We start from the raw sequence: 14,411 nt of genomic DNA, 5'->3' as shown, positions 1-14,411 counted from the left end.
TTGAAAATACCCTGGCCGTAGTAATATCACTGGAGTACGTGTATAGACTTCTGTCTCAGCCGCAGCTGAGAGATGTTATGACAGTCTTGGTATCTTGCCCAAGTACATTGCAATGTATTGTATGTGTAGCATGTGTGTAGTGCTTCAAACCAGATTGGAGATTTTTAGAAACACCCAAGTTTTACATCTCTGACCTGCACACACCATCGGGGAACTAATAAGAGTCCAGGGGGCAGATTTATGGAAACTGGCGCTGTGCCCCGTGCAGCGCAACTTTACTTTCGCCCCTTAGCGTCCCCCTACCGCCACAATGTGTGCGCCATATTTCAAATATTTCAAATATGTCGCACCATGGCGCAGGGTAGGGGGCAATAGCGTCATTTTATGTGACGCTATTGATGTACTCTGCAAGAGTTGTGCCAAAATGTTGGCACTAAATAATGGTATGCCCCCTTTTAATACCTGCTCTGGGCAGGCGTTAAAAGTGCCGAAAAAAATGGCGCAAGAAAATCTAATAGATTTCCTTGTGTCATTTTTTCAGGGCCCCTAACGGGGGAACGCCCCTGGCGCAGGCATAATGTGGCGCAAGGCTTTACAAAGTGGTGCAATGCTTGCATTGCACCACTTTGTGAATATGGCACGTGGGGAATGCCACCTTAACGTCACATTTACATCTAAATAATTGCCGCCAATGTGGCAGGTTAAACAGTGACACTGTTACGGTAACTGCATATTTTCACGTGCCCCTCAATATTGGTGTATAACGTATTCGTGGTTCTACTTAACGTAATTTTTGGCTCAGGGGGCACAGGAGTTAAAGAAATATGTATACTTAGGATAATATGGCAATCCATGATTAGAATTCAGGTATGTTACCTCCAATGTCTTCAATTTAGCTAGTAGGTCACATCTCAACCCCATTGCTATACAAGCCCCGATGATTCATCCTACCTGACACTAACACACGCACAAACAACCCCAAGCACCCCTCCCCTTCCCCCCCCCGCCCCCCCCCCTGTGTTTGCTAGGTTTCATAGCTTGCTGTTTGTATCCATTTCCATCCATGGATTGCCAGCATTGTGCATTTATAAGGTTTCTGTGAATATTGTTTAAAAAAATGTGCAGTGGTCACTTACTGCGGTCAGAGGACACATGATGTCCTTTAATTAGCCACTTTGGGATCTAAAAGTATTGTTGTCTCTTCCACTGCCAGTGTGATGTTGTGAAACTGGGCTACTTACCCTCGCTGCTGCTTTTGGTATATTTTAATACAGAATAAGCACTGGCAGTGGCGTAGCGTGGGGAGTGCAGGGGGGGCCTGTCGCACCGGGCGCAACATCTTGGAAGAGATTCGAGTGCTAAAATCCACGGGTTAGGGGGCGCAAATTACTTGCCTTGCCCCGGGTTAGGGGGCGCAAATTACTTGCCTTGCCCCGGGTGCTGACAACCCACGCTACGCCACTGAGCACTGGTATTTAATGCTGTTATGTTATTAAAAAAGACTCCTATCAAGTGTAAGACTGACCAAATGTCAAAAAAGCCCGTTATTGTGGTCAGTCATGTTCACAATTCCAAAATTCGGTATCTGTGGAAATGAAACGTGACACTGCTGCTTAGGCCGCCAGGTTGTCTGATAAGCTGATGTTGCTTTGTTTGCAGAGGCCAGTAAGCTGGTGATGTCGTACGTGGCGGCTGTGTGCAACAAGGGAGCGGAGGTGAACCAAGTGAAGGAACAGCTGCTGCAGTCGAACCCCGTGCTGGAGGGTAAGATGCGTAGGTCGGCGCGGGAGGGGAGCAGCGGGGCACCTCAGGTTTAGCAGTGAGCGCAGTCGGTGACTGCGGCTCCTCTTTCTGGAATGACAAAATGGAAGGGCGTGTCTCAGGTAGAATAAAGGCCCTTTTGGAGCTGGTATCAACTTAACTCGATTAGACCAGTGATTTCGGCATTTATTTTTCTGCAGCAGGCATTTACAGTGAACAAAAAAGACATATGAGAAAGACAGAGCAAAGAAATACGGAAAAGCGCAACAAAAGGAGGAAGCAGAAAGCTGCAAGAGTGAGCTGAAGGCGCTGGAAGTGACTGTAAAAGGATTAAAGAGGCCTGAGATGACTTCAGGATAACGCTGCCACAGTATTCGTGTTCACACACTTAAATGCAGCAGCTGTGTGTTTCGGAGTAGAATTTTGGGCATGGCACGTTTTTATTTCTAAATTAACCACTGTATTAGAAACACCAAGTCCCACCTGCCTTGGTCATCAAGTTGTGCTTTTGCTAATCTCGCTGTCTGTTGAACAATCTTGTTGAAACGTAGTTGGTGTTCACGCTAATCTCAGGGGTTGCAGAACAGCCAATCATATGTCAATTCTAAACCGGCCACGGCTTGCCTTCACTCAGTGACCGAACATACCACACTAAAAACAAGCTTCTTCCGCCTCCCTCTGCTCGTCTACATTTTGCTAGTTGCTTCTCTGAGGGCTTTTTTTTACAAGTGGGAGCTATTTTGTTTCCTTTCAAGGGCCGGACTGGGAACCCAAAGCAGCCCTCCCAAATTTTGTAAGAACTGCCCCCCCCAGAGGCTTGAAATGAAAGTGAGTGGATTATGCTGGATTGCTGCTTTTATTACTAGGGGTGATAATGCAGCACCATTGCAAAACTGCCCTCCAGTAACAAAACTGGCCCCCACCCCTTCAGCCTCCTGGGAAAGTGCCTGATGCCCGCTAGGACCAGTCCGGCCTTGTTCTTTCCGCATCCTAATTTTTCTCTCACAAACCCTCACCACGACCGTTTATCTCACATGTACTTACAAATGTAACACCTCTAATTGATATTTCTTAACGTCTTGTTGGACGCCAAACATCATGAACTGGTAATGAATACATCTTTATAGTCACTAGTGAAATTTTCAGTATGCCCAAGCATGCACAATACCGCCATATAACGATCCAAAGTTGGACTTTTGTCCTTAACAATGGAAAAAAAGTTATATACTGGTAAAATACAACAACGTTTTACATTCCAAAACAAGTCTTGACTTTATGGCCTTCTCATGGCTACCTTCATTTTAAGTCTCATCGGAGACAGCTTTTGCTCACTGTTGCTTTTGGGACATTTGTTAGCTGAAAAGGAGCTTAGAGCCCCTTGATTACCTATGGTTGGCTTCAAGTCACTCATTTCCTGGCTTCTGTTTGGTCAGCGTGTGCCAGCTTCACTTCCTCTTCATGTGTTTCTACATCCCTTGGAGCGTGGCCCATGTACTGCTTCCTTTCTTTTTGAATGTTGTTCCGCTGCTCGCACTTTGTGGCTTGGGCAACTTTTTTCTTCTACTTGCAGCACTCACAAAGAGTGCAGGTGTTTACAGGCCATCACCTCTCCTCTCCTCCCCGTGTCGTCTTCCTCCTAGTTGCTTGGCCCATCCCTCGCCACCCCCGCACTGTTGACCTGGTGTGCTTTCTTGTCCTATCCTCCTCCCCTCACCCGCTTGTTATCCTGTTGTTGTTGCTTGCCCTGTCTCACTCCCAGCTCTAGCATTGTTGCTTAATGTATTCCCTCTTCCTCCTGACCCTCTTCCCTGACATTGCTTCCCCTTCCTCCTCACCTCCTGTGCTTTGTCTTTGCTTGCGCTATACCTCTCCACCCTCCCCATATTGTTGTTTGCCCGTCCTGACCTCCTCCCCCATTGTTGCCTACCTCTTTCACCCCACCCTCTGGCCGTATCGTAGCACTTTAATTCCTAACTTTTAGCTATGCCATGGCTTAAAACACATTGACAAAGCAAATAGCTTTTGCATAGGTGAGACCAATTGGCTTTACCAGTGCTTGTTTCGTATAGCTGCTACGTCCTTCTCAACTAAATGTTGTTTAAACGTAGTAACAAAACAGTGCAAAACAACTTCTATCAAACAATTTAAAACAGATCTATTTTCTTTGTCAGAAAGGCTTTCCCCTTCTGAGGCCACAGTATAAACTTTCAACAATGTTTCTCGTTCTACCTTACTGTAGGTGGGTCGGGGTGAGGAGAGACACATTTTGCATGGGTACTGACATCTCATTAATTAATATCCTCCCACCACTCCGCCAGGTAACGTGGCCCAGTGTGAATGTGTCTTGCCATTTTGCCCCTTCCCCTCGCCGTATCATTCGCACGGTGCTATGTGGCTGAAAATGCACAGATTTCTTTCACAATTAGATCTGATGCGGTTACCTCTGGTCTAGCAGAAAGAGTCTGTAGTAAATGTGAAAGCTGGTTGTTCTTCAGTGAAAACTGTTTTACCCAGTGCTTAATTTGTAAATAAAGAGGTGCAGGTGCTCAAAGCCCTCCTCTAAAACACGAGGCTGCTGCAATTAAATCTGCCAGCACTGAATACTGAAGCCATCTCGGGCCTTTTCAATCCATTTACAGCCACCCCTGCCCCTTCAGCTCCTCCTGCAACTTTCTACTTTCTCCCTTTATGACGCTTTTTAGTTTTTCCTTCTTTCATCTTTCCCATATGTGTCTTTTGCTCGCAGCAAATGCTTGAGGCATAAGAATAAACCCCGGCCCTCAAAAATAAGTGCCGGTGCTCAGCACCGGAAACAACAAGCACAAATTAGGCACTCTTTTAGCCCAGCTCCTGCACACGCCCTCAAACCGTGGTGAAATCTTTTGATAAGACGGAGCACGGTTGGGAAGGGGTAGGTGGGTGATAAAAAGGATTTTTCTTATTCTGCATGTCACGGTGGTTACAATCTTTTATTGGCATATCAACAGAATTGTTCACATTGTTTTTACACATGTATAAACATTTAGAAAATGACATCTCTTCTTCAGTTAACTACCCTAATGTTATAGTTTTTGTCAATTGGCCCAAGAATAGCACCACTTTTTACTGACTGATGTTTTTGTCTTTTGTTTCCCATCCAGCTTTTGGAAACGCAAAAACTCTTCGGAACGACAACTCCTCCAGATTTGTGAGTAAGGCTGAAAAACAGCTGTGATCATGTTCTTGCTGTGAATGCAGAAAGCAGCTTCTGTGGCCACTTGGATGAGATAACACATAACTTTGATGTGGAAATGACATTATGTGACTCGCTCACCACCGCCCACCCTCCATAGAAGCCTGCATGACCTGGCAGCCATGCCCAATTGTAATCTGCTGTTCTAAACTATGTCAAGCTCGAGACCCCGTCATATCACCAGTTAAAACAATGAAAACAGATCCACCAAAACTTTAAGACTCAACATAAACTTATGCGAATAACATTTTAGTAATCATTTTCTTTCAACGCTGATATCTTTAAATGATAAGATACAGCGTGTGTCCCTGTCTGCGGGATCGCTCCATGCAGGCAAACGTTTCTGCACGTTGATTGGTGGTTCATTCTTGATCTTTTTCATCTGAAAAAGTAATCTTTGCCTATGACCAGTTAGTTACCATTGGACTTAAAGAGTCTTTTACATCGCTTTTACAGCGGGGGAAGTCAGCTGGGTTGCCCTGATACAGGTCTAAGCTACTGTGACCGAAGCGACTTCAGCTGTATCAAGTTTGCCTGCATCTTGCTTTGTCCCGCTTGGCTTTGATGTTATCATTTTTGGCTTTTCTGGCCTTGGCTTCTGTGTGTCCTTGAGTTGTGTTGTGCACTGGCCATCACTTTAACCTTCTACATGGACTCCTTGTTCGCATGTCTCATGTTGTTTCACTTGTTCCCAACGCATGGATGTGGACATGCACCATATTTGCCAGTTTGTTGTTTGTTCAGTGTCTGCCAAGCGGCCGGGACATTCTGGTTCATTTGCCGTCATGGTGACATATTCCCACCTCTGTTGAGTCTGGCTTCCATCTTTCTATGTCACTCTTGTACATGATGCCTGCAGCCGAAGGTGTTAGTCCTGCAAGCTGGTGTCCAGGAGGCTGCTGCCAGACTTGGTAACATCAAGGCATGTCTCCTGACCCTGCTGCAAAGGTCATTCAATGTTGTGTAAAGGTCATCCTTCCTTCAGGGCAGTGTGGCTCACCACTTTAGGCACCATGCTGTCCTACATGCCTTTCCTTTCCCCTAAGTGATGCAGTTGACTATAGCCCTGCCGGGGAATGGGTCAACACTGATGTGTTTTTCCAAAATCCCGTCAGACGATATCACAGCGTTTGTCCTTCCACTTATGATGTTGCAGTTTATGGCTCAGTTTACACCATTGGCGGACTTCACAGTGAAAAAATAATTTGCATTGCAAATCAGATCACTTTCCACAAACCCTTTTTATCTCACCAAGTGGTAGAAATGTGTGGCAGCAGGTATCATGATACTGGTGTATTCTCTACAAGATGATTTTTAGGGCGTGACTCTCAGTATTTTCTGTAAGTGAATATGTCCTATCCCTGACTTGGGAGTGACTTGCTCCTCAATACCAGGAGTATGAAACACTCATGGAAACAACCTCCGTGCATCGGGTCCCCAATTGAGAGATCAGAGGCCGGAGCTGGTGCTATTGCTGCTGGCACAAATGCAGTGTTTCCTTGGGACTATGGATCAGTCCATGAAACAGTGCTGACAGTAACAGCCACACATTTCCTGGAAAAACACCCACTACATTGGACTCGACAAAACTATTTTTGAGAATTTCTTTTACACCCTTTCCCACAGATCATGTTGAATCTGAAAATGATTTCCATTAACTATTTTTGTGTTTAGAAGATATGCTTAAGATGAGGCCTTTAACTGAAACTCTCTTAGGCCCTCACTACGAGTTGCAAAGCACTTGAAATCACAGTGACAGCATGGTATTTCACTGTTACTGCCTGATAAAATCGCCATAGTACTGTGCAAATATGAGTTAAATCCCATGGAATCGGGATTTACAAAGTTGAACCTATTTGTCTGGTGGTACACCACACAGTGATCTCCATTGCAAGCGGGTTTATGGCATATATTATTTACCTCTTGCCCCGAATAGGTGGTAAATGTGTGCATGTGCCAGTGGGTGGGGTGGGGCAGGGAATGGGAAGATTATTATTCTCCCTCTAGCAGAAAATAAATACTCAGAATAAGCCTTGGCTGCTCCTACAGCAAAAAACGTGTGCTATTTTTCCAGCCGGAATTACCAGCTGGAAGGTTTCTGGACATGGAAAATCTAAAAAGTTATAATCAAGCAGAGCAAAATGAACACATAAAAGCGTGTTAATTTACAATTTGCTTGCCTTAAAATATAATCAGGGCCTTAACCAATGCCTAAATCCAGCATTGTTGGGATGATATTTATCTTCCTTGCAGGGATGCTCACTTATAGTCAGATATTTATGAAACTCCCAGCTGCAGGCAACATTGCCAAGTGTTGATAGGGTTGCAAGCACTGAGTCAACACTAACCCCTCTTCATCCATCAGTCCAGAAATTACAGATGCAACTAAAGGTCCTGCAGGAGGAGGTCAAAGTGTTTAAGTTTTGGGCTGAAGATGCTGAGGGATGATCAAGGCTCAAAAATATGGAATGGAATGGCCATTTATAAAGCACAACTTTCACTCCCAAGGGAGCATCCTGGCGTTGAGCAGAATGCTTGGAAGCTTATGGAAAGTGACCCGCCTACGGGGAAACAGGATTAATGTATAAGTGATTGACAAAAAGCTTAAGGGGTATTAAAAATCCATGTCTTAAGCTGTTTTCTGAAACATGCTTCTGAGTCAATGAGTCTCAGTGGCATGGGAAGTTGGTTCCAGGCTTTGGACCCTATAACTGTAAAGGATTTTCCACCTCTGGTTTTAAGTCTATACAAAGGAGGCTAAGGAGGTTGGCAGATGAAAATCTTCAGGTCCAGTTGGTGATATAGTGTGTGAATCTCGCAATAATATACTTAGGACCATGGGCTCTATACGCTTTAAAAATAAGCAGCAACATTTAAAAAACAACCTTCTTGTGAACAGGCAAACAGTGGAGGGCTTTCAAAACACCTGACGCAGAAGAGCGGCGAGGAAGTTTCAGCACAAGCCTGGCCGCAGCATTTTGTACCACCTGCAATCTCTGGATCATTTGTTTGGTGGCACCAGTGCATAAGCTGTTGCAATAGCCAAGCCTAGACGTTATCATTGCAACCGCCAAGGTCTTTATTGCTGCCACAGGCAGAAAGTCAAAACATTTTTTCACAGATTTCATCAACTTGAAACACATTCCTGCCACGGCAAGGGCTTGAGGGCAGAAGGATAGTGAAGTATCAAATTTTATTCCTAAATTTTTTACTACTTCAACCGCAGCTGAAGGAGGGTGGCAGAAATTGGCCACCATAGCTGAGGATCAAAGAGGTTGTTATTCTTTAGTAACATAATCTCTGTCTTGTCGGTATTACATTTTAAATGATTGTGCTACATCCAGCGGATAACTTCGGTTTAGCCAACATTTGAAGTTGGATTCTGAGTTGGTTGAGGTTTTATCCAAGACTAGGATAATATAAGCTGTGTGTCATCAGCGTAAGATTTAGTTTTGATCCCGAATGATGTCATCAGCGAGATTATTGGAGCCATGTAAATGTTGAATAAAACAGGACTCAAAGATGAGCCTTGAGGGACTCCTGAATTGACTGTCTTTTAGCCAATGAATGAGGACCTAATTCAACTGTTTGTTTGCAGTCTGAAAGAAATGATTTGAGCCATGCCAGGGAAAGATGCGAAATGCCACCGTTCTAGATATGTTGTAATAAGATGGCATGAGAAACTGTATCAAATGCAGCCGACAGATCTAATATAATCAGCACTGTATTCTTCCCGGCATTTAAAGTAAACTTAAGAGTATCGGCAACTTCCAGTAAAGCTGAATCTGTGGAGTGGCTAGGACAGTTACCAGACTGACGAGAATGGAGAATGTTCGCTTCTTCCAAAAACACTATCAGTTGACTGTTTACAGATTTTTCAATAATTCTGCCAAGAGCCTGAAGTAGCGAAATGGGTCGCAGGTTTAGAAGAGTAGCAGAATCTGTTACCTGTTTTTTCTGCAGAGGTTTAATGATGGCAGATTTCCAGTGTATGCGCATCATTGGGACGCTGGAATGGTGGGAAGTGCCAATCACCAAGCTGTTCGTTAAAAACTGGCTGTCCCAGGAGATGCTTCAGGGCAAGATTTTAACATTTTACTCTGTTGAAAGTGCCAGGCTGTCTGCCTCAGCCAGGAGCACCACCCAGACCAATTGTAGTCCAACTATCGAATTAACAGGACGTTGATAAAATACTGCCAGTGGCCCACTCCAAGGGGTCATGCTCCATGAATGGTCTAATGGTAAACATCTATCCTGACTACAGCAATAAGGTCCAGCAGCACACTTGAGATACAGGGAAATCAAGAAACAGCTGCATGCACTGAACCTATGGTATGTCTTAATGTACCCTGCCAAACTACACATCTTGGAGAACAGCAATTCCCTCTTTTTTTCTACACCTGGAGATGCTTGAGGCAGGCTACAGATGAAAGGGCTCAATATGCCCCCGGCCATAGGGGTTAGAATCTGATACCTGGGAGGCAAGATGTCCTCATAAACGCTGCTCGAGGAGACCCCTTATGGGCTCCTGATGATGGAGGATGTGGCTGAAGCAAGATTGATGGTAGTAGCAGATGTCTTGTGACAAAATGTGAGCCCATGTCAGTTATCATCATTGGGCCGTGACTCTGACAGTAACAGAGTAGAGAATGAGGCAGAACTACTGGGATCGTACAGACCTCAAGGTCTTCTCCTCACTCTGAGGGCTGAAAATGACATTCCTTTGATTCCTGTCCAGGGCAATGTGGTGAAGCTCTCAGTTACTTGCACAATAAGGAGCCGGGGCAAATAGGACGGGCGGTACACAGTTTTTTTTTTTGCAGTAATTAATGGGGGCCTGGGATTAGGCCTGCATAGGATGGGACACTGCCATGCACCTCAGATCTGTTTCTCTTATGGATAACCGATGGATCCAATGCTTGTTAAGTATTTCTACCACTGGTTACACTTGTGGGAGCCATTGAAGTTCTGTATCTGGGGCGGGAGTTGGCATTGTTTGAGTGTTGGCCATGCTCATCAGTATATGGTTAGAATTACTAGATGGGATTGTGATTCTCCACATGCTCACTGACCCCTGGCTCCTTGGGTTGGGTGGCTTGTACCTTTTTTGATTTGGTGGGATACTGATTGATTCATGGCTGCACAATATAATTTGCTAACCTTGAATATCTGGGATTGACTACCTGGAAGACATATGGGACACTTATTTGAAGCACTGACACACACATTTTGCTTGTCTGCGAGAGACTCACCTCACTGGCTCTGAACTTAGAAAAATAGCCAAAAGGTGGAGGGGTCAATTATACTGTACCACTTATTCAGTGTATGCAAGAGTTGTGCTGGTGTGGATCACTGTTGGGGGTCCCCTTCATAGTGCAGCATATTCAGATTGATCAAGGGGGCAGATATGTGGTGGCAGCGGGCCTCCTAGATCGTGAGCTTCTCTTGGTCATTGCGATTTAGTCCCCAAATGTGCAGTGTTAGAAATGGGGTCTCTGGTTGGCAGAGGTATACACCCTTGTCCAAATAGGGACCACAATCCTAGTCAGGGTAAGTCACAACACAATCCAAATTATCCTGTGGCCACCCTCTGGTAGTTTGGCACTGAGCAGTCAGGCTTAACTTAGAAGGCAATTTGTAAAGTATTTGTGCAATAAATCACACAGTACCACAGTGAAAACACCACAGAAATATGCCAAACCGGTTTAGAAAAAAAGGTAGTGTTTATCTGAATAAAATGATGTCAAAACGACAAAAATCCAATAAGCACAAATTGAAATATCTTTGTTAAAAGGTTTAAAAGAGCCTCAATCCTTAGAAATCAAGAGTTGTTTCTTTGTAAAACACAATACCTGGGATGCGTAAAAAATAACGGCGTAAGGGGACCCCAGAGGAGGAGATGTGTGTAAAAATAAGGTGTTGCGTTGTATTTTACAGGGCGACACAGACGCTGCTTTGTTTCTTTCCACGCGGCAAGGAGTTGCTTCGTTTTTCAGGCATACATCCTTCGTTCCTCACTGCGATGCGGGGATATTTTGACACCCAGGGATGATGTATTGAAAATCCTTGTTGCACTGGTAGAAGGAGCAGGCGCTGTGTCGATCCGGTAGGCAATGCGTCAAATTTTCTGTCGCAAGGCAGGCACTGCATCAAATTTTCCGTCAAAAAGTTGGTGCTGTGTCATTCTGGTACAGGGTGCAGCAATTTCCCCCCGCGATGCAGGTTTTGCGGCAATTTGTGCAGGCATTGTGTCGATTTTCAACGCACAAGGATTTTCTTGAGAGGTGAATTCTTTGTTTGCCCTGAGACTTCAGAAATAGGAGGCAAGTTCAATCCAAGCCCTTGGAGAGCACTTCAGGATAAAGGCAGAGTCCTTCCAGCAGAGTCAAAGGCCAGCAGGACAGCAGGTCAACAAGCAGGGCAGCAGTCCTTCTCAGCAAAGCAGTCTAGATGAGTTCTTTGGGTAGCCAGGCAGTTCCTCTGACAGAGTGCAGGTGTAGGTCCAGAAGCGTCTGATTTGGTGGGATCAGAGACCCAGTTTATATACCCAAAAATGCCTTTGAAGTGGGGGAAACTTCAAAGTGTGATTTTGAAGTGCACAAGTTCCCTTTTCAGCCCAGTCCTGTCTGCCAGGATCCTTGTGGGGTGTTATCAGTCCTTTGTGTGAGGGCAGGCCCGGGGCCTTTGAAATGTAAGTGTGAGCCCCTCCACCCTTCCTACCCGGGAAGACCCATTTAGTAAGCACATCAATGCAGATGTGAGTAAGTGTCCTGTGTTTGTGGTTGTCTGGGTGGAATGCACAAGGAGAGCTGTCAACCAGCACAAACCACACGTGGATTGTAGACAGGCTGAAAGGCACAGATGGTTGTAAGTGCAGAAAAATGCGCACTTTCTAAAAGTGGAATTTCTAAAATAGTAATATTAAATCCAACTTCACCAGTAAGCATGATTTCCTATTACCATTCCGGCCATACTAAATATGACATGGCTACTCCTTCCAGATCAGAAACTACCACTTCAAAGTATACGAGGGCAGTTCTAAAACTAGTCTATAAGAGGAGCAGGCCTCACAGTAGTGGAAAACAAATGTATTAGTTTTTCACTACCAGGACATGTAAAACACATAAGTACATGTCCTGTCTTTTACATATATAGCACCCTCCCCTATGGGTTACCTAGGGCCTTCCTTAGGGGTGACTTATATGTAGAAAAAGGGGAGTTTAAGGCTTGGCAAGTAGTATTTAATGTCAAGACGAAGTGGCAGTGAAACTGCATACACAGGCCTTGCAATGCCAGGACTGAGACCTGGTTAAGGGGCTTCTTATGTGGGTGGCACAATCAGTGCTCAAGGCCCACTAGTAGCATTTAATTTACAGGCCCTGGGCAAATGTAGTGCACTTTACTAGGGACTTACAAGTAAATTAAATATGCAAGTTGAATAGGAAACAGTGTTATCATGTTTAGGAGAGAGAGCACATGCACTTTAGCACAGGTTAGCAGTATTAAAGTGCGCAGAGTCCTAAAACCAGCAAAAACAGTGTCAGAAAAATGGAGGAAGGCAAGCAAAAAGTTGTGGGATGACCACCCTAAGGCAGTCAGGTGTAACATGCAGCATTCTGAATTTTTTGACACTCACCCAGATGTAGATGCCTGACCTGTGAGTCTCTTGTGTCTAGGGGAGATTTCAATTTCATAGGTAATATAGAGACTGATCGATCTGTGCCACCTTTCCTAGGTGCTTCCAGGTTCAGGGTCATGCAGCCCTTTACAGACTGACTAGAAGACATGCGGTTATTGGACATTTTGAGACACATGCACCCTGAGGCCAGAGAGTACTCATTTCATTACCCGATGCATCAGCTACACAGTAGACTTGATTATTGTCTATACAATCAGGCCATGTGGCCTTGGACGCTAGGCACATAGTACCTGGGGTGCACCTTGTTTGACCACAGTCCTCTGAAATTGAAAGTGTCCTTGGGAAAGAGTACAGTGAGGGTTCCCACCTGAAGGCAGAGAGCTGAGGCGCTATGGGACGGCCTATTTAGCAACCAAATAGGCAGACACATTGATCAGTACTTTGCTGATAATGAGGGGTGTGCTACATATGGCCCGATTGAGTGGGATGCCTTCAGGGTTGTCATAAGTGAACACTTTATTAAGACCTTCTGGTTTGTGAGGAGCATATTGCATGGTGAGCAGCATGATGTGGAGAGGGAGAGTAAGCAAACTGAGCAACAAATGGTGAAGTGCTGAGATGCTAGGGAAATCCTAATTGGCTTAACAAAAAAGCACACTGACCTGCTTCATATATTGGGTAGTTGAGACTATAGGGAGTTTGTGGTGCGCAAGCATGCTGAAGGGGACAAAGCAGTCAGGATGTTTGCCTGGCTGTTGAAATCTGACCCTATCAGAGTTCTGATTGGCACCATCAGTGGCCATGATTCGGTAGTACTTAACACCCAGGAGGCTATCTAAGAATCGTTTGTCACCTACTAATAAATGCAATATGCTGCACTGGGGGACAATGACCCCAACCGGCTGTATGAGTAGGTGGGAGGTATTCCCACCCCTACAATAAGTCTACTACAATGGCATGAACTTGAGGAACCAATTCAAATCGAAAAGGTGCAAACAGCCATCAGGCAGTTGGCAAGGAGGAAGATGTCTGGCTCGATGACTGCCAGCAAAGTTCTATGTGACATACAGAACTCCTTGGTCAGTAAATTGTTATCTGTATTTCAGACTACAATGTGCAGGAAGGAACTTCTGAGGTCTACGAGGGAGGCACTGACTGTTGTGTTGCCTAAGCAGGGGAAGGACCCCTTAGATGTCTGTTCCTCCGGACCCCCATCCCTCCTGAGTCAAGTATATAAAATTCTGAGTCACATCCTGACCAACAGATGCCTGCCACTATTGTCAACTGTGATCCATACTGGCCAAAATGGACTTCTTCCTACCCATATTACCTTCTTGAATATTAGGAGACTGATCGGCCTGATGGATGCAGATTGAGCGGAAAGGGAGTCAGCTGTAGTGATGTCTTTGGACATTGATAAAGCCTTTGATATGGTTGGCTGGCCTTACCTTCAGATAATTCTTAAGAAGCTGCTGTGCTGTAGTGGGTGCAGTTTCTATGCAAGACCACTGGCCAGAGTATGAATTGGTCATGTTATCTCAGGGAATTTGAGATCTCCCAAGACACTCGTCAGAGATGCTCTCTTTTTCCCCTCAAATTCATGTTGGGGATGGAACCACTGGCATGCCTGTTGAGTCAGAGGGCGAAGTGGGGAATTCCCTCTGGGGTAGAGTGGCATATTATCTCCTTATGGGGATGTCACCCTCATGTATCCCCACAATCCTGAGAGTCTCTCGCCATGTTAATGGCTTATTTAGACAGATTCAGTTTGCTCTCTGT

At 45.0% G+C, this 14,411-nt stretch overlaps 1 protein-coding gene across 2 annotated transcripts in view; it reads left to right on the top strand.

Moving 5' to 3' along the window:
- Nucleotides 1-14,411, top strand: part of MYO1A (myosin IA) — a 239,212-nt gene that overhangs the window by 62,065 nt on the left and 162,736 nt on the right. For both annotated transcript variants that reach the window (XM_069230771.1, XM_069230772.1), the window contains exons 5-6: nucleotides 1,660-1,764; nucleotides 4,902-4,948. In XM_069230771.1, coding sequence (XP_069086872.1) covers nucleotides 1,660-1,764; nucleotides 4,902-4,948 — 152 coding nt within the window. The remainder of the gene's footprint in view (nucleotides 1-1,659; nucleotides 1,765-4,901; nucleotides 4,949-14,411) is intronic.

This window comes from Pleurodeles waltl, chromosome 4_2 (genome assembly GCF_031143425.1).
Source record: "Pleurodeles waltl isolate 20211129_DDA chromosome 4_2, aPleWal1.hap1.20221129, whole genome shotgun sequence".
NCBI classification, from domain to species: domain Eukaryota; kingdom Metazoa; phylum Chordata; class Amphibia; order Caudata; family Salamandridae; genus Pleurodeles; species Pleurodeles waltl.
The sequence above is the reverse complement of the archived record's forward strand: the minus strand, read 5'-3'. Positions and strand labels throughout refer to the sequence as shown.